The sequence below is a fragment of the Ixodes scapularis genome, unplaced genomic scaffold (assembly GCF_016920785.2).
Source record: "Ixodes scapularis isolate PalLabHiFi unplaced genomic scaffold, ASM1692078v2 PGA_scaffold9__187_contigs__length_104089568, whole genome shotgun sequence".
Classification (NCBI taxonomy): Eukaryota; Metazoa; Arthropoda; class Arachnida; order Ixodida; family Ixodidae; genus Ixodes; species Ixodes scapularis.
In genome coordinates this window covers 93,317,073-93,337,553 of record NW_024609884.1, presented here as the reverse complement: position 1 = coordinate 93,337,553, position 20,481 = coordinate 93,317,073, and the positions used below count along the sequence as shown (strand labels likewise).

The following is a 20,481-nucleotide window of genomic DNA, read 5'->3' as shown; positions in this document are numbered from 1 at the left end:
AAAAGGAGGAAAAGGGGTAGTCACGGCTCGTTTTCCTTCTTTCTACTGACGCGGCCCCCCCAAGCGGGCACGAGAAGAAAGGAGGAACGAGACGTTTTTCTCCTTCTCCAAGCAGACGGCAGAGAAGTTCCGCTCTCCCACCTCATCTTCCTTCGGCTTCGTTTTTCGAGCACGTGGCGCGCGTTGTTTAATAAACGTTGTTGCGTTGATTGAGCTTCAGCGGCAGCGAAGGTCGTCTGTGATTCCGTCTCCCATTCCAAACGTGCAGAACATCTCTGCTGTACTGACGTTTTTACCACTAATTTTGTCCAACGAGCACATGAAGCTGTTAGAAGCAGCGAAGCTCCGGAACAGTGCCAGCAGTGTTACGTACACTAGGCTCAGATGACAGTCTCTGGCACGGGGGAAGGGTGCTTTCCAGTGCGTTTCCACTGCGTTCCTCTCCACTTTCACGGCGCTCCGTGGTGGAGGCCATGATAAAAACGGAAACCAATGTTCCTATAGGTTTCCGAGTGAGAGTGGACGGAAAAGTATAGCCACACGCGCGTCTTTTCAATGGCGCCCACTATGTAGTGGGCGCCATTGAAAGGACGCGCGTGTGGCTAGACTTTCCCGCTGCGCTGCGAGTATTTCATTTTGTTGTTTTGGTTGTGATTGGACCCTGAGAGCGCCGGACAACACTGGGAATAGCGTGTTTGTAATTTCCCGTGGTTGTTTCGGTTGCGCAAGACGTGCGATGCTCCTCGCTCACCTCGTTTCGCGTGTTCATGTGTCGAAAACGCGCTTAAACCGTTTTTGTGATGTGGCCGAAAGACGGAAGAGTATTTGAAACCATCGGAAGTTACGGCGACTAGAGCGAGTGGATCCACTCAAAAGCGCCATTACAAGCCAGGATTCGTTCTCCGTCGACAGCAGTGCGTAGGCTTCGTCAATCCGCGTTGTGGTGTTGTGTTTGTTTCTGTTCGCTGTAACATAGCGATACTCTCATACGACGAAAAGCAGGAATGTTTGCGGTGTTCGGTGTGGCGTGTGACACTGGGTGACTGAAATGCAGTGCCTTGGTTGTTGAGGTTCAAACCGTTCAAATCAATCTTGGTCAGTTTACGGCTCGTCGACTGTGCGGTGACTTATTCGAAAGCATATCCTTTTTAATTTGGTTTCTCGATATTGAAGATTCCCGACGCCTATAATGTGAGTAGTAAGTAGACTATGCTACCTTGTTTCGTTAATCGGACAGTGCAAAACCTTCGCTGATTTTGTATCTAATAACGTTCAAGGCAATTCTTCTTTCCTTGACACTGTCCAGTAATCATATTCTTAACGAGAATTAAAGCATTTCGAAGTACTGCACGATTGCGCATAATTTGATCAAGATATGCTGCATTTATTTTGATACCCCCAAACTTTGCATTCTCGGCCCCTCTAACGCACTGTCCCTGGGTCCAAAGTACGTTTCTTGTACAACATGCAAGTGCATAGCCAAATATTGTGACACCAAGCAAATTAGGTCTCCATATTTTATTCATTGAGGTCAGGTGAAGTGAAGAAAAGCTGGACGCCTGGTGGCTGCTTGCCATGCTTTAAGACCTCTGTGGTTCCCGTTCTTCTGCTTGCTTTTCTCCGATTATGGGTCTTGATCGTGGACCTAAAGTTTCACTTTTGAGAGAAAGTGAGTGGGAGATTCCGGTGAAATATGCATTTTGATTCAAGAACTGAAGATACAGAGTCAAAGCGGGTATGCAAAAAATCTGATTGAGAACAGACATTATAACAGTGGCCAGTAAGGGACAGCAGAGCTTTCCGATTTCATCAACAGTATCCGTAACACAAACGCCTGTACACCCCTCAGTAATTTAAAATCCCCCGATAAACGCCCTTCTAACACATCTGGGCCCGCTTACTGGGGGTCTAAATATGAGCCCTGCACAGCAACTCATTCTGTCAAATATTTTATAAATAATAATTATGGCCACACACTAATTTTGATAGTCATCAATACACACACTCTTGTTATTGGAGAGGACAGACAACTTCCAAGCTAGCACCGTTTGTTGCAACCGTCATTAAATATTTTATGACCAGTGCTCCAGGTGATTAGTTAAAGAACCGGTTAACGAGAAATTTGTTTAAGATTTTTAATACTCGTGTGAGACTACCGATCCCCTTTACAGCACAGCTGAAGGATGTCGCAAGATCCCTAACTTCTTGATTTTTGTAGAACTTCATCGTCCTAGAAATTTTGACATCGACAGGCTCGGAAAGCCTGCCGAAATCAGACTGGCGCCTACTTAAATATTGTACTCAAGATACCGTATATCGAATACGTTTGGTAGTATTTCGGTATCTCGCAAATACATTAAGTGTGGAGTATTTGCTACTTTCTCTTAATTACATTTCTCAATATCTTGTCTTCAATATTTCAAATACATTTTTCAACATTCGAAAATATTTGTCGTCAAAACAATCTACGAAACTAGGGATCATCGGACTATCATGGAAAAGTTGAACCGATTGCAAACTTAGAGGCAAGCCACTGAACCCGGGGCACAAAACAAGGCACGAACAAAACGCGGTCTCCGAATGCCAACAAAAGAACATATAGATAGTCCCAAGTACGCCGGCTTTATGTGTCCCTCTTGTCCGCGTTCTTTTTTTTTTTTTTTTTTATTTCTAAGTTGTTCTTGAATTGCAAATTACGCTCGGAGCTAGCAAAGTGCTGGTAACGTCCTCGAAAATTTACACCTTTTGTATGAGCTGGAGTGGCTCCGTCAGCAGAAAGATATGACGCCAACGCTTGGTACGATAACAATGGGCCATTTTCGGAAATTGCCGGTTTAGGGGTTTCTGGTATCAAACAGCGCGAGCATGTTTCCAAGTGAGGGCAAACGTCCCCTCGGCCAAGGAAGCTAGATCATGCTGGTTTTATTGAGCTGCAGTGACCTAGATTGGGCTTCCCCAAAGCCCCTTGTGTGCCTATTGTGGCTTAACTTTGGGTCTCAAGCTCGTTCAAAAGCGTTTCTTTTACCTCCTTCCGATTGTGCAGATTGTTTCATTCTTAGAATCCTCCAACCCAGTTTTCCGGCAGGTGGAGCCAGGGATTGAAAGCGGTTTCGTAGGTACTATTGTGTTACTTGGGTTTCCCTCTTGACCTTACGAATATTTTTAGAGAGTTTGAAGGTACATGCGCTCCTCCTCGCCCTTGTCTGGGCTGTTGTCCTCTAGCCGATGTTTCTCCTGTACGTGCACATTTGCCATTCACTCGCGTACTTATCATCAAGTCTGGCTGCCTGATCAACGTTTAGTGCGGTTGTTAGGGATATGTAATGCCGCACTATGTGTCAAGTACGCCGAACTGCGTCAAGGCATACTAAGAACTTATGGCGGAATGCGCTATGAGCCGAGCCGGCCGCCAAACTAAAGCACGTCATTTGCCCCTTGTTCATAAAATCATTCGGTGTACATTATTTTGCACATCCCGAATTTTTCCGAAGTAAACTTCGATTGCAGCAGCTGAGTCGCTTCTTGAAAGTCGTAGGAGAACGTGATTTTCAGCGAAGTCATCACAAGTAGAGCACTCCCTTTTGACTTTTTTTTAAATATTATATTATCAGCTTGCAACCTACTTGACGAGTATCTTGGAATGTAATTCAATTACTCTTTGAAGTGTTTGTACTCTACCTCAATATAGTTCGTAGTAAAAGCAACTTAAATACTACTGTAAATGCATTTTCAAATGGGTATATAGTATCGTATCTTAATTACTTTCGTGGGGTATTTTGCACAAAACTGGCCGAAATGGCCAGTGTTGTGCAAAATACCCCACTTCCATGTGCACAACGCTGGCCACCGTCCAGTGATGTGCACACGGAAATCTCTTGGGGGGGAGGAGCAAGAGGCGGCTTGTGTTTCCCAACAGTAAAATGGTTTATGGGGCACCCCCCCCCCCTATAATTTTCTCGAGCTCTCGTGAAATGTAAACATCTATACTACTTTATAATATACTTTTATCTCTCCTTGATACGCGTCCTTCATAAAAAAAAATCCATGGAGAATGAACATACCTGTCCGCCTAGCGGCTACTCTAACAACTTAAAAGCTGAACCGTTCTGAGTAGATCTACACGAACTCAACTCTGTTACGTCACGGCGCGGTGGTGGCGCGTCGAGTGCACTTCTGGTCTGTGACAGTGGGCGGAAGTCACCTTGCGAGACGTGCATTCCTGCGTTGTTTTAATAATAAAAATAAATCTTTATTTTGTTTCATCGCTGAAACGGGGGACCAAGACAAAGGTCCTGGCGATTCCCAAGTAATTTCAGCAGGCGATTTTCAAGGAATTTCAGAAAACGAACAAAATAGGTACATGGAGAGAACGGACACTATTTTAAATGTACAGACCACAGAAACCAGACAAAAACCTGCCTTCTCGTCAAAACACCGCGACTTGGGTTGTACCAAAAGAGTCGAGAAAGGTTTGAAAGTCACTTTTTATGTACTTGGTTCGTCCGAAAACGTGGATATGTGCCACGAGAAGGGAAAACCAGACACCGTCGGACCACGATTGCTTGGGCGGAAATAACTTTAGGTTGAATTCCGGATACTTGTGGTCATCAGGTTTATTTTTGTTCCAACATGAACGCGGAAAAACCGTCAAGTTTTATGGACCACGTGCGGATTACGTTCAGTGCGTCTTCGAGTTAAAATGGCTACCTAATATTTGAACTGTCGTCCGCTTTTTCAAACGTTTCTTTCTGCTTGTCGTCTACTCTTCAGACGACACCGACCCGTAGACCAAACGTTGACCCGGTAATTGCGATAAGAGTAAGTGCAGGCCTCAAAAGACTTTTAATATTGAAGGTTGGTTTGGGTAAGCACGCTCGGTGTATACTGAAGATACCAGGATATGTTGACCATTGTTACCAGCGGCCATCATCGATTTATTATTCCTGACACAGTCGGTCCGATTCTTCTTGTGATTTTCAGTATCGACGTCGACCATCTAAGGTACGGTTCACGCTTTTGCAGCCCGAGCGACGTCGCGACTAAAAATTGCGAGAGGAATTTTATCCTGCGAATCGTGCTTTAGCGTCCATTCTGCGGCGTCCACGCGGCATGAATCACCGCATGTCACAGTCACGCGAAGATTTGCAGTGTAGCGAGCCTCGGTAATTTCGCTGAGGCTGCTCAAGCAGTCAGACATTGCAAGGAAGACGTAGAATTAACAATTTCAACGGGATAAAGAGCACGGACATTCATAAGACGCCGGCAATATCGCATTTCAATGGTTTGTTTATGGGCGACGGCAACCATCATGCTAACACTCCATCGCGCGTGCGCGGCGCCGGTGACGTCCGCTAGGGGCTTTCCGGTTTGTTTGTAAGCATGATATGGTCTATAGTCATCTTGATTTTGATAAAGAATAGTCATATCAGTGCTAGAAATAATATATATATAAATATCATATTAGTTTGAAGGATGATAATGGATAAACTATACTTCCCTTCAAACCCCTGCACAGTTGCACAGTACATATACAGGGCTTCTTCGTACTACACACGACGAAAGATGTGCCTAAAATGCCCATAGGTCCTTTCAGTGGTAAAAAGTGCGCAACAAGCACACGAGGTTTGGGAGAAACCCGGTCTCAAAAACCTTTTTGAACGTGTCGCCTGACACTTGCATTCAGAGCAGCCAGTACTGAGCTTTCCGTGTACCTATGTGTCTGGGGAGGTCACGTAATTTTCCTCGTCTATTCAGGAGCACGCTAAAGACCGGTGTGTACTTTAGCTTCCGGCGTTTAGAGATAATATCTTCGCATTTTGTGATCAATTACTGTCAGCATCCTAATCTGGTTGAGATGCGAAGCAACCAAATAGTTTTCTTTAAGTAATTAACGCTTTTACCAGCGACCAGAAAACTAAACGTTTGTGCTCTGCTATGCCGATAGATATAAAAATAAAACATAAAAGAAACTCGAACATAAATATGTCACGACTTAGAGTTAAACCCACGCAGCATCGTGGATAGTCACAAGAGCACCGTTGTGTGTATAGAGACAATAACATCCCCTGAGTATTGTGAAGAAATACTGCACATAATGAGATAAAACAGCGCAAACAGGTACAAAAGATAAGAAACTTGAAAGTATAAAACAGCGAGGACGAGGGCAGGAACAGGACATCTTTCATTTAGCAACAACATAGAATGAAGTTTTGTATCTATTAACCAACACGCTCATTTACAATTGTAATAATAGGTACAAAAGGAAGAGATAAACCGGACAGGACAGCGTTCTGTACTGTCCGGTTTCTATCTTTCTTTTGTACCTTTTTGCGGTATTTCATCTCATAATTTTTTTAATTTATGTATTTATTCATACTGCAGGCCATTTCAGGCCAAAGCAGGGTGGGACAGCAAGAAAAAAAAAAGAACACAACTAAACAGAGTAAACCAACAAATGTGGTACATTGGAGGTCACAAAAAAAAAGAAAGAAAGAAAAAAAAATACACAAGTTCAAAGGGAGTATAGATAACACAACAATGGGGCCACTGATAGCGTCTTGCCATAAGCCCAACAGAGCACATAAAAAATAAGGTAAGAACGCTAGTGACACGTTGTATCTTAAAATCACGACTACAACATCACTGAAAAATAACAAAAAAACCATGCGAGTTCGTTAGAAAGGCGAAAAACATGCATCAACAAATTGTTCCACGGTCGTATATGCAACAATCCCGTCAGGTAAAAGATTCCATTCATCTATAGTTCTGGAAAAGAAAGAAAACTTCAACACATTCGATGACGGTCTAAAGGGTCGAATGTGGTGCGAGTTGTTTATTCTGCTGGAGTGCTTGAAGGGAGGGACCAAATACGTGGTAGGATCGATACCGGTTTGCCTGTTCGCAATACAGTATAAAAAGTTTAGCCAAGCTAACTTACGTCGGGCGCGCAAAGGTTCTGTGTTTGACAATGACAACATCTCAGTGATAGAATCCCTCCTTTTGTACCTGCTGTACACAAATCGTAGACTCTGGTTTTCTATACGTTCGATTTTAGAAGAATCAACTTTGGTATAAGGATCCCATACTACAGTGGCGTACTCCAACATTGACCTTATTAGGGCCTTATAGGCGGTTAGTCTAGTGGATTTTGGTGCCAGCTTTAGTTTTCTTCTAATGAAACAAAGTTTTCGGAAGGCAGCTGAGCATATATTATCTACATGCAAGCTCCAGCTAAGGCCAGGAGTGAGCGTTACTCCCAGATATTTCACGGAGTCGGCTTTGGAAACAGGGGAGCTATCAAAAAGGTACTCAAAACTTTGATAGCTTTTTTTCTTAGTGAATGTGATCGCTACCGTTTTTTGTAGATTAAGTTTCATCTGCCATTTCTTGCACCATTCAGATACTGAACCCAGGGCGTTGTTGAGCATAATCCGGTCCTCGACACTCTTTACTTTCGTATACAAGGCACAATCGTCAGCAAAAAGCCTGATCTGGATTTTTTTATTGATAGCGTTCACAACGTCATTTATGTAGACAAGAAATAATAACGGGCCTACGACTGATTCCTAGGGGACACCGGAAAAAACGTCAAGGGAGGGAGAACGGGAACCTTTGATTTCAACATATTGCTTCCGGTTGTACAAATAGAACTTTATCCACTGCACCAAATCTTCCTTAATACCAGCTTTTCTTAATTTAAAAAAAAAGTAGTGCATCATGGGGAACAGTGTCGAAGGCTTTCGAAAAGTCGATGAAAACCGCGTCAGCTTGCCCTTTTTCATTAAGAATGCTTGCTAAGTCATGCACGGTGCAAACGAGCTGGGTAGTGGTAGAGCGATTACGTCGAAAACCATGCTGGAAGTCAGTGAAAAAATTGTTCCTCTCGAGGTAATCAGTAATATGCTTGTTTACAATGTGCTCAAGAAGTTTGGAAGATATGCAAGTTAAAGATATGGTTCGGTAGTTCGAAACTGAAAGCTTATCGCTCGCCTTATGGACCGGTACTACGCCTGCTCAAAGCCAGTAGACTGGAGCAAGCTTTTCTTTCAAAGACTACGTAAATATTATACACAGAAACATTGACATCCACTCAGCTTACCTCTTCATAAATGCAGCAGGAATGTCATCTAGGCCAGACGCTTTTTTACTGTCTAAATTAAGTAACATAGCAAAGAAACCTTGGGCTGTCACAGTTAGGTCAGACATGGGAATAAAAGTGCAACCTGAAGGTGCAAGGTAGTCTACTGCGTTTGTTGGTCTGGTAAAGACAGACTGAAAATATGCATTAAACTCGGTACTTATATCTTTGGAGTATCTATGACTACATTTCGTATTTTAACTTTTTCAACCACTGCACGTGAGGGAGACAGATATCGACAGACTTTTTTAGGAGAATCTCGCATAAAGGTGGGGTGAGTTTGCAAAAAAAAAAAAAAGGCTGTTCGACCCTCCACAATTTTCTTCCTTAAAGTAGAACACAGATCTTCAAAACTCGACGAGTTACAAGCCTTCCGTCGGCGGAGTCTTTCAATGCGCCTTATCAAATGGATTCCATCTCTTGATATCCAAGTATGCGGCCTGTTAATGGTTATTTTTCTTTCCGGAACAAAGCGCTCGATGCAGTAACTAACTGTGTCTCTTAACATCTGCCAAAGGAATTCTGTGTTTTGCTGAATGCATCGAATCTTGTTTCAAGAGAGTCGAGTATACTGACATCGTCCGCTCGGCCAAAATCCCGTATTAGCTTACGAGACGCAGCTTTTACTGTAGCGTCTGGGGAAAAAAAAATAGCGATACAAGATAGTGGTCTGATATGCCTTTACGTATGCTGACCTCACAGGGCATAGAACGACTCACGAAAGCTAAGTCAAGTATAGAACTTGTTGGTGTAACCCGCGTTGGCTGAGTAACAACCTGTAAAAGGTTTACGTTGGAAAGTAGGTAAAGTAAAATTGACTCTTTTTGCGTATTTGAGGTGGTTAGTCTTAAATGAGTTGAATCAATTCCGGGAGCATTGAAATCACCAAAAACAACAACTTTAGCTCTATTTCTAACTAATCCAGATAAGTAGTCGTATAACGTCTCCAAAAAAAACACCAGTTGCATTTGGAGGCCTGTAAACAACGCCAAGAACAAACACAATTTTTCCGACTTCCACTTTGCGCCACAAGCTCTCGTGGTTTCGAATTCCTTCCGAGACAGAGCAACAAACATTGTTTTTTGCAATGATAGCCACACGCCCGCCTCGGGATGAATGATCGTGTCGTATTATTTGATGAGTTGGAGGAATAAGCTCACAATCCAGAGATGCCCGAATGTAGCCATGTTTCCGTTATCGCTGTTATGTCAGCATCATATTCGTACAAAACACCCTCGATGTCAGCAAGTTTATTCAATACACTTTGCGCGTTAAGTAGAACCAAGCGACAACCTGACGACTGTCATTCATTGCGTTCTGTTGTATAGCGTTTATCATTATTTATCTGAACTCGACAATTCGGACGCTCATCCCAAACAAAATGTATCGATTTATGTGTAGTTTGTTGTAAAATAGTTGAACTTCATCGCCGTTGTCTCGATTTTTTTTCGACGAATCCCATAGCCTTTTTTCTTTTTTGCAGAATATTCCAGCAGAAGACTTCCCCCAGAAATAACCGGGAACCTTTCTGTATGGAGCAATTTTTCAGCACTTCCTGACGTTCTTTATTGCAAGCAAAGTTCATGATGACAGGCCTGATTTTCCCTTCAGCCTTTCCGCCAAGCCTGTGAATACGCTGTACCGAATCGACATCTACACCGAGGCGACTTTGGAAGAGATCGTCTACAACTGCGACTTCCAAAGATTCCCCTGACTTTTCAGGGAAACCAAACAGAATCAAGTTATTACGCCTCTCGTCGAGGTCATCCAGCTTCATTTGCTGAGTTGATGAGGATTTCTGTTGGACGATAATGGTATTTTCAAGCTGTATGACCTTTGCGTTTGTTTCCTGCATTATTTTAAACTTTTCGTCGTACTCGGCTAATTTTTTGTTTATTGAATAAATGTTATGTTCTGTCAGTGTTTGGCTACTTTACATAGAGTTTATGTCCTCCGCAATCTCGTTTTTTTCTTTTTCTAGTATCGACTTGACCATCTGTTCAAGAGTTTTCGGCTCACAAGTAGTTTGTGCCAAAATAAAATAATATTGCTTTTTAAGTCGCGGTTTTTGATCTATCCGCATAAGACTAAACACAAAACTATCATGCTTCACGTTGCACATCCGACATTCTTAACCCTTCCCATCTTCCTAAACGTCTGCTGTGTTCTAACATCAGAAACCGGCATATTAAAGGTTAAAAAAAAGACGCTGAGAATGTGGGACGCATACTTTCATGCAAAGCTGAAGGGACTCAAATCGCAAAATATTCATATTTACAATAATATTCTTATATCTTCTGGTGAAGGCTAAACAACCGTTGCCTTCATTTTCGCGCACAAATGGCGATTTGCAGAGGAAGTGTAGAACACATTGTTACAGGCTTTTTTTCAACACTATGCGCTTGCAGGCTGCGTGGTCGAGGCCTTAAAATCGAAGGTCGCGTATCGTGACTGCGCAGACTCCTACCTCTACTACCCAACCGCGTTGTCACACCTATTCTGCAAAAAGTCACTTTAAAAATTACCATAAGCACACAATTATACAGATACAATTATATATATTGTAGAATATCACCTTATTTAGTAACAACTGTGTTAATATCCATTAAAAATAAACTTTAGAAATTTTTTGGCACAAAATTACGATATATATCAACTCTTAGGTCTAGCAACAATGTATTTTTGCCGAATCTTTACAAAACTTTGGCAAAACTTCGGCTTTGCCGAGTCCCAAGATTTGGTGCCGAATTTTCGATTCGGCAAAAGTTCGGCCCATCACTACAAAAGACCCGACCGTGGATCACGAGCTCACGGCCCCTGGGGAAGGGCAAGTCGACCAGTAGAGACATCGTCTGTGTTCCCGATCAGAGAGTGTCTACCGGCGGCGACTCGCTTACTCTAAGAAAGGTATCGCCGCGAATGTTGCAGCAGCGACGACTGAGGCCCTCAGTCAACTTTCCGCAGGGAGGGTAGAAGGGGCCGGTCATTCAGGACGGTGACGACGGATGATGGTGTTCGCCCGATGGAAGTCCCCCGGAAAGTCGAATAAGAAAAAAAAACTAAAAGTTGTTCGATCCTGCTGGACACATTACAACATTGGTTGGTTTACGATGGCCAGTGTGGCCACGTTTATTTCAAAACAAAACGACAAGAAGTCAACAGTAATTTACAATACAAAACTCCCAAAATTAAAGCCCATACTTTAGTCCCCAGTCTCAAGAGCCGAATCTGCCTGATCTCAAAAGCCGAATCCCCGAGAATCCTCTCGGCAGCCATTTTCTAGACTCGTAGGGGCCTCCTTTCCCTCCAGAGACGGGCCAATCACTTCAAATTCGCCCATTGTCACGTGTTACACTCTTACCCAATGATCAGCGAGCTCTCAACGTGACCCCCCTCCGACACTTCAACGGTCACACCCAAATTCTCTGTAGAGTCACCACATGCTTTCTCAGCCGTCTGGCTGGTGCCACCAAGTTAAGTTATTGCGTCGACTAAATGCGAAGTTTTCTACACTAAGCGGCGAAATACGCCAGACACAAGCACACCCGCTTAAAAGCCACAAGTGCGGACAGAAGCCCAAGACAGGGGAATTCCGGCGCCCCAACTTAAACCCAATCCGTTTGTTAACGACCGGGGTCCGACTCATCTCATCCAAGCCCCGCGGCTGCTCGAAGCCCCCCCGCGCGTGGGGGCGGAAGACGCCCAAAAATGGAGACGCAGACATAGGCAGATAAAAAAAAAAAAACAATGCCGACGCAACTGTAGAAAAATATACTTTTCTAAAACAAATCTAACTTATTTCTAACAAAATTCTTCGTTACTTAACACCCTCGTTCAGCGTTACAGTTCGCACGTTGAGCGTAGCAAATGCGGTGTAGTGCAGCGCACACAGATACTATTGGTCGCAGATATCGAGCTCCTGCTCGCCGGACAACGAAATGCACGTGTTCTGCACTATGCTGCGTTTGGTTCGCTCAACGTCGGAGCATAGCAGAGCGTTTAGGTGTCTACGAGTTGCGTGTTTCTGCGAGGTGGCTCTGCCGCTTGGCTGAAGAGGTGGCAGAGTTCGATAAGGCCGGAAAGGGTGAAAACGGGGCGAGGGAGCCACGCACAAAAAGGTGGAAATAAAGCAAATGCTAAATGCGCTTTTACACGCAATGAAAAATGATAAACAGAAGTAGAAAAACGTCGGCCCTCTGCGCCGGCACTTCGCTCCGACGAAAAAAAGTTTAGTTCTTGTTTTATTTTGTCTCGTCTAAGATTACCCAACCTCCTCACGTGGTCACTCTGCTGTAGTTTTCACAAAACAGGGCCATTTTTTTCGCGAGAAGTATGTGTATCACTTTACACTTTCCTTTTCAAAAAGTATTTAAGTTATTGTTACAGTTGCTTCAAAAAATGTATCGAGTTACAAATAAAAATTAAAAAAAGTTGCAAATTACAGTATCGTGATACTACCCCAGACTGCATACCCGGAAAGAGATTGAGGCGAAGCTGGGTGTAGGGTGTATGTATTGGGTAACCCAAGAAGCGGCCAGGCTCTTTAAATCGACCGCAAAATTCGGTTTCTTAACCTATTGCGCTACGATTTTGTGCAGCGTTGCCCACAGATGGCGCTTTTTTTTTTTGTAAAATTTGCAAAGAGCGAACTTACCTGAGGAAAAAGTAAAGAAAGAAAAAGGATTAGCTCCTATGGAAACGCAGCAAAGCCACCGCTCTTCAAACAATACGGTGCCGCTTCGCACGGGAGACAAGAGATGGCGCAAGCAGTCGCGACGCCAACTGTCGCTAACGAACGAGCATACGGCGCCGAGAGCCGACGTCTTTAGCGGACGATCGTTTCGACTCAAAAGCGACGCGAGCTTTTCTGATATCAGTTGCCGGTGCATTATTTTATCATCCTTACTAATAAAACATATTGAATGGACGGCTAATCGATTAAAAATGGTTTGTCGAGATACTTTTACTTTTTTCTTTTTTTTTTTCGGCTACTGATGTTGTCTGCTTTGCTGTTCCTTGTTACCGCGCCTGGTTTTGTTTTTGCAACTTTCGCCGCCTGGGGAACGCGCGCCGCTTTTGAGTCGAAAAAGTTCGCTCTTGGCAAATTTTACAAAAAAAAAAAACGAAAAGCACCATCTGTGGGAAACGCTGCACAAAGTCGTAGCGCGATAGGGTAAGAAACCGAATTTCGCGATCCGTTTAAAGAACCTGGTCGCTCCTTGGGTCACCCAATAGGTGGATGCAGGGCCCTTTCCAGGCGTCGATTCCGTGTACATTGTTTGGTGTACCGGGTTAACTAATGGCAATAGAAATCTCAGAACTCCAATATATTGCGGAACATGTTCCGCAACTGGAAACTAATCTGCGTAAGTTTTGGCACGTTGTGAGCGGAAGTGAAAGGAAACCAATTGAACTTGCTACGGATAGCGAATCGGTCGTTCCTAGGGAAAACTGCTGCGTTGTTTTGAACTCTGCATTCTCATCGTCGTTTGTTAAAAGCACGCCATGTATGTTTCCCGATGTTCCGGTTTATGATTTTATTCCGATGGATCCAATAATTATTGACTGGGCAGGCGTAATGAAATTAATTCAAAATATGAAGCTTTCCTCTTCTCCAGGTGATGATGGCATTAACCCCAAATTTTTGAAGAACACCGAAGTGTATTCTTCTATAATATTGTCGAAGATTTTTGCACAATCATTAGAATCCTGTACGCTCCCAAACGACTGGAAGGTGGGAAAGGTGGTTCCTCTCCACAAATCAGGTAACACTGATTGTCCCAATAATTATAGACCCATTTCATTAACCAGTATACCGTGCAAACTCATGGAACATGTCATATACTGTCATATGGTGTCCTTCCTCGAAACTAATGCTTTTTTTAGTATGCATCAACACGGCTTCAGAAAAAATTACTCATGTAAAACTCAACTACTCGCCTTTACTAACGACTTATTTTCTGCTGCAGATCACTTAATCACTGTTGACTGCATTTTCATCGACTTTTCTAAAGCATTCGATAGTGTCTGTCATAGTCTGCTCCTCTTTAAATTAAGTAAACTTAACATGGACCCTAATATTTTTAAATGGATAGAATGCTTCTTGTCTAATCGCACGCAATATGTAACCGCCAATGACCATAACTCCCCTCACTGTCCTGTAACATCCGGTGTCCCGCAGGGGTCAGTGCTAGGGCCCTTGCTTTTTCTTATTTATATTAACGACTTACCTAGCTGCATTTCTTGATCTATAAAACGTTTTGCTGACGACTGTGTTGTTTATCGCAAAATTCTGGAACCTGCTGATCATCATGCTCTTCAGTCTGACCTCGATAACAATTCATTTTGGTGTGACACCTGGCTAATGAAACTTAACCCTGCCAAATGTAAGTCAATGAGAATTGCACGTCATTCAAATCACATCCTACCGTGTGACTACTTACTTAACGGTGTTCGCCTAACGCAAGTTTCGTCCTACAAATATCTTGGCATTATCATTTCTGCTAACCTTTCATGGCAAGATCACGTCGACTACATCACTAGTAACGCTAATCGCGCACTCGGTTATCTACGGCGTAATTTTTCTTTAGCCCCAACTAACTTGAAACTCATACCTTATAAAACTTTAGTGAGGTCAAAGCTTGAATATGCATTATCAATCTGGGACTCTCATATTAACTCCATTATTCTTCAAACAGAAGCCATTCAAAACCGTTCCGCGCGTTTCATCTTCTCAAATTACTTTCGAACTGCCAGTGTCACTTCCATGAAGTCTAATCTTAACTTACCCGATCTTTCATTGCGTCGTAAACTATCTCGTCTTTGTCTCTTTCATACGGTTTAACATTTCAATACTCAGTGACTCTCTCTTTCTGCCACCATCGTACATTTCTTCCCGCAGCGACCATCAGTTCAAGGTTGGCGTCCCAAGCAGCCGCACCAATTTGCACTTCCACTCATTCATTCCCAAAACCTGCACAGACTGGAACCACCTCCCCGCCTCCATCGCTTCAATCACTGACACCGACCGTTTCAAAAGTGCCGTTCGCAACCATTTTTTGTGATCCCCCGGCTGTGTTTATGTTCATGTTGCTGTTTTTTTTTTTTTGCTTCACCATTTCTCTCTGTAATGCTTCGGCCTTGAGAGTAAATAAATGAATTGAAATGAAATGTTTGAAGTTTGGGTTAAATCAAAAGGATCCGGCAGTGCGCTGTGTGTTGGTTCAAGCCACTTAAGTTGATTCAAGCTTTCAATACGACCATCTACTTCCATCTACTTGTAAACAAAAGAGACAGAAAGAATGTCTCGCCAGTTTACAGTACTGCCAGAGAATAAATAAATAATGCCTACGAATGTGGGCTGAGCACGAAATCAGATATGGCAAAATTACTTTCGAAAAGTAATTAAATTACATTACTATTACTTTTTAAAAACTGCGAAAATGTAATTAAATTATATTACAACTTAACGCAGACTACAAGTAAGGACATTATATAAAGATTACTTTCCAAAAGTAGTGAAGTTACTTTGACATTACTTGTTAATACCTCAAGGCAGTAATTTGTGCTCATTTCATTTGCGGTATAAATACCAGCACTCATATCATCCTCTTTACGCCGCAACAGCCTCATGCGCCTCAAAGTGAACCATACCAAACAGTCGTTCCACTTGCGCATACGAAAGAAGTGTTAAACATGATGAATGGCTTCTGCTTTATATGCAAGTCAAAGACAGTCTACTCACCGGTTTCGCTGTGAATTCAACGGTGAGGATCCTTAGTTAAAGTGTGATAAGGTTCAGTCTTCTTGATTTCGAACAAAAAGTTATAGTCCGTATCAGTAACTTAAGTCGGGCAACGGGAGCTTGTTCTTACAATAAGATGTCATGCGAAACATTTTCCTTCCGACTCGGACGCAGTCTAATTATTTTCGCTCAAGCTCACTAGTCGACGCACTCCCCGGCGTTTCTGTCGAGGGGTATTCCCATACAAAGATGGTCTATGATCGGCTATAGAAAATTATTTATATGACGGGCTATAAAAATTGTCCCAATTAGCGATAGCCGCTTCAATGGCTGTCTATTGCTTTTGCCATAGTCTCCCCTATTTTTGTCTATAGATTTTGTACGGCCTATCACTGCTTAGCTACAACTATCTATAGCTTTTGCAATGGAAAGCTATTGAATTGTGTATGGTTTACACACTGGGTCTCTTTAGAAAGGGCGCTATAGCCGCCCATGGTATTTCTTTTGGTTCCTTTAGCCGTCTATAGCTTTTTGTATGGTTCGATAAAGAGATTTCTAGAGCTCTCTTTTCGGGTCTCTTTAGCCAGAATTATATAGCTGCCTATGGCTTTTCCTATGGTATCTTCAGTAATCTATAACTCCTTGTTTAGTGTGCAATAGAGATCTTAAAGGATCTTTCTAGCCAGCGTGCTATAACTGCTTATAGCTTTTTCTATAGTATCTTTAGCCCCTATAGCCCTCTGTATGAACTGCTATAACTTATCGTATTGCTCGTTCTATGGATCCTTTTATCATCGTGCTATAGCTGCCTACAGTATTTTTATCGCCAATCAGGGATGGGCAAAATACATGCAAATATGTATCGAAATACAAATACAAAATACTTCGTCAAAAATGTATTTAATTACAAATCTAATTACATTCTAAAAAAAGCATTTAAATACAAGATACAAATACAACCAAATGTATTTGGTCTCCTCCAAATACTTTTCCAAATACATTCCTCAAAATTTGCGTCAGCGACTTAGCGCACCTGCAACGGGTTTCTGGGTACTATCTCATTTTAATTTGGCATCACACACTCGGGAAATAATATGCGAGGCTCTAGTAACGTAATAAAATATAATCGCAAAAAATGTAATCAGCTTGGACGTAATACGTGAAAGAAGTACAGAGCTTCAAGCAGCTTTTTTTGTCGATTACATTTTGGTATAGACCAACAAAGAACCGAGACGACCGAGACGCGCAGAGCTAGCTAGAGAATTTTTTATTGTTGCAACTTGCACCAGTTACAAAAATCTGGACGACCCGCGTATTTAGAATGTTCCGGGCAAAAATATGGATGGAAATCAGGCTGGAAAGCATCACAAGTTGTCGCAGGCACTTATTTAGCCAGTCTGCCTGTGAACGTCGATTTCGTCACTATTCTTGCCCTGGACTAGCACCGTAATCACAAAGTCACTAAACGCTTGTGCTTTATTGAGAGACACTGCATTTGGTGCAGAACGTAGTTTTCTTCCTGCTCGGGAGAGTGACAATAAATTTGAGGGATGTATTTTCGCCCACAAAATTGTATTTAATTACAATTGTATTTGAAATACCCACGTTTTAGTATTTAAATACACACATCAAATACATTACTCAATTTGTAATTAAATACAAATGCAAAATACACAAAGTATTTGAAATACGTATTTCAAATACTTGTATTTGAAATACTGCCCATCCCTGTCGCCAATTTTATGAAATGGGAAACAAAATATTTGTTGTTTGTGTATATCTTAATGAGGAAAAAAAACGCCGACCTTGTATCTAAATATAAAAGAAGGTTGGATATCTCAAACGTATGGGACACGTTTCGAACTTCATAAGTCTATTTAAAACATCAAACAAACTCTTAAAAAAAAAGTACTCGCTTCGGTGTTTAAAAAAAAAAAACAAGTAGACAGACGCAAGGGATAGTTTTCAAATCTCTTAGAAGTTTATTACACACAGCCTATTGTGTGGACAATTACAGACTAAGCAATCAGTAATATGTGAAGAGGTACTACTCACCTAAGTTTTTTTACAACTAAGAATATTGCAAAACAAACAACAACCGGGGTAATTATTGGGTAGTGTCTAGTCTCCCGGCAGGATTATTTCCCCGAAATTCTTCCTGCAGTCGCCACTCATTGGCGGTGCATTCAGTTCATTGAACGGTGTTTCATCGACAGATTGTTTCATGAAGGCAAGTTTTTGGATTTCCAAAGAAACTGCTCAGCCCAAAAGTGACAAAGTGACCCAAAGCACGGGAAACTTCAAGAGACTATGTTTTACGTCGTATATAGTGTTGTGCCCGTTACCGAAAATAAGTAACGAATTAGCGTTATTCGTTACCTTAGAAAAAAAGCTAATGCGTTACAGAGCTCCGTTACCATTTTGCAAATGTAACGAAATACCGGTGTCGCTACTTGCCATGACAAACGGACGTCACTTTTACGTTACTTTGTCGTTACTCTGTGTTTCACTGTTAGTATATGACAGCTGTTAGTGTATGACTGTTAGTATGTGACTGTCTAGCGTCTCAACCACAAACGTCACCACGAGTTTGTCGAACCGTTCTTGAGAGACAGGAACTTGATGCCTACGGTCGATCTTCATCTGCTTGAGCAAGGGCGCGTCGGGAAAGTGGATTGTATTCTCGGTCTTTCGTTTCTTTGAACGCACCTATAACTCTGATAGCTTCTGCGAATGGAGGAATTGGCGGAAAATAAGAAACAGATTAGGACTGATGCAAAGCACCGCTGTTAATCTCTAGTTATCAGTGGTGTAGTACAACGAAATATTAACTAAATATATTGCATGACAAATTAGGACAGAAAAAACTGTCTATATAAATCGCAAATTTAAACAGATATTAAATAACCGTGTTTATATATAGCTGCCATGATTTATTTACCCTCCTTCTGAAATATACAAGTAAATTCAATTAAGCCGTTTTCGAGGTGTTTTCACTAGCCTACATTAATGACCACTGTAAGAGATAGCTCAGAAACTATGCGAGTAACAAAACCATCTTTAAAGAAAGGCGCGTTCTTTTTCCTAACAAAACTTAACCCCGACATTTTTACGCAAAAAAACTAAGTGCCATTAAAAATTAACTTACCTTAATGTGCTTTTTCATATTAGAGTTCGACGTCCCTGGTGTGCTCAGCAGCTTGAGTTTCGGCATACAGACTGGACATGCAAACAGCAAATTGTCTGACTTTGTTTACCACAGTTCAAACATAGCACTTAGCCCAGGCCTTGGTAACGCAGTTTCGGTGGCCGCTGCCATCTTGCACGAAAACTGAGTGGGAGATGGCAGTAAAAGGGGCATTTATAACAACCACTCTAAAACAACCTTGTTGGTTAGAGGCAGACGTTACATAACAGAGACAACTGTTCAGTACACGGACTGCTCACAAATAACGCACATCATAGCCACGCCGGTTTTAGTAACAGTCCAGTTTAGGCTACACAAGCAACAAAAAGAGGACACCGATCGCTTATATAATCAATAATTATAACCGAAAATGATTATGGTGGATTATAAACGAGGTATAGCGCCGGCCATACTTTGGTTATAATCACATGCGTACTCGCCGTATCTTTACGTGTGTGCACGGCTAAAAAAGGTGGCGAGCGTTTATGAGCTCTTCAACCTAAGTTTCTCTTTCACGGCCAAACACCTTTTTCTTTTTTTCACGCCGGCAGCAGCAGCAAAGTAAGGGCTAAGCAGACGAAAGCCATCACCATCACTGCTACGAATGTGTCTCTCTGGATGAATGGTACAGCAGCCTTCGCGCACACAATCAGGAACTGCTTTAAAAAAAAAGGCGGGCGTAGTGTCCAGCAATAGATAATTCGTTCTTTGACTGCCAAAGAGTTGGGGTATGCTTTCTAGTGGAAAACTACTGTATTTATGTCTGACGAACAGCGATAAAAAGAAGGGGCCGCCCGTGGTGGTGATGCAGTCTTTCGTCTAATATTTGAAGCGCTATGGAAGAAAGGATGCCCAGAGGATTTGGTGAGAGGCGACCTTCTGAACGGGAGTCGTTCTCCAGCGAGAGACCGCACCTTTGCACCACAGCGGCAGGGATTCGAAAAGATGGTGACAGTCGCATTCAATTGCTGCGATAACCTTGCCACTTGTTTTGGTTCAAAGCGTGGGAACGTCAACGCTTCCAAACTTGGAGTGTATCCTTTCTGTTGTTGACAAAACGAGAGTTTATTTGTTTTGGAAAGAAGGATGTGACCAGCTAGAGTAGCTAAGGACGCTAAGGCAAAAACCTTTGAGTGGCGGCAGACTGTAGCCATCTGAACGGATGTCTCTTTCCAGAGAGACGGCTGCTCCTTCAGGTTACGGTGACGGTGATTTTAGCAGCTTCTCTACAAAGACTGTACCAAGGACGCTTAGTTGTTCCGCATGGCGATAATCTCGCACCTTTTGGGCCCGGTCGTGGGAACTCTTTTGAAAGAGTTTGAAATGACGCCGTTTATACGTAGCTTTGTTGGACAGAATAAAAATTATTTTGTTTTCAAAATAATCATGCGGCCATTTTTAATCATAAGTAAC

General features: G+C 42.4%; 2 protein-coding genes across 3 annotated transcripts in view; one reads left to right on the top strand and one right to left on the bottom strand.

Annotated features, from left to right (window-relative positions):
• Window positions 1-20,481, top strand: part of LOC8036660 (zwei Ig domain protein zig-4) — a 313,494-nt gene that overhangs the window by 4,742 nt on the left and 288,271 nt on the right. The gene's annotated exons all lie outside the window — the stretch shown is intronic.
• Window positions 6,675-7,133, bottom strand: LOC120846494 (the record flags this gene model as incomplete). Its single annotated transcript, XM_040218266.1, has 1 exon — window positions 6,675-7,133. A coding segment is annotated over one exon (459 nt), but the record flags the coding sequence as incomplete, so codon positions are not given.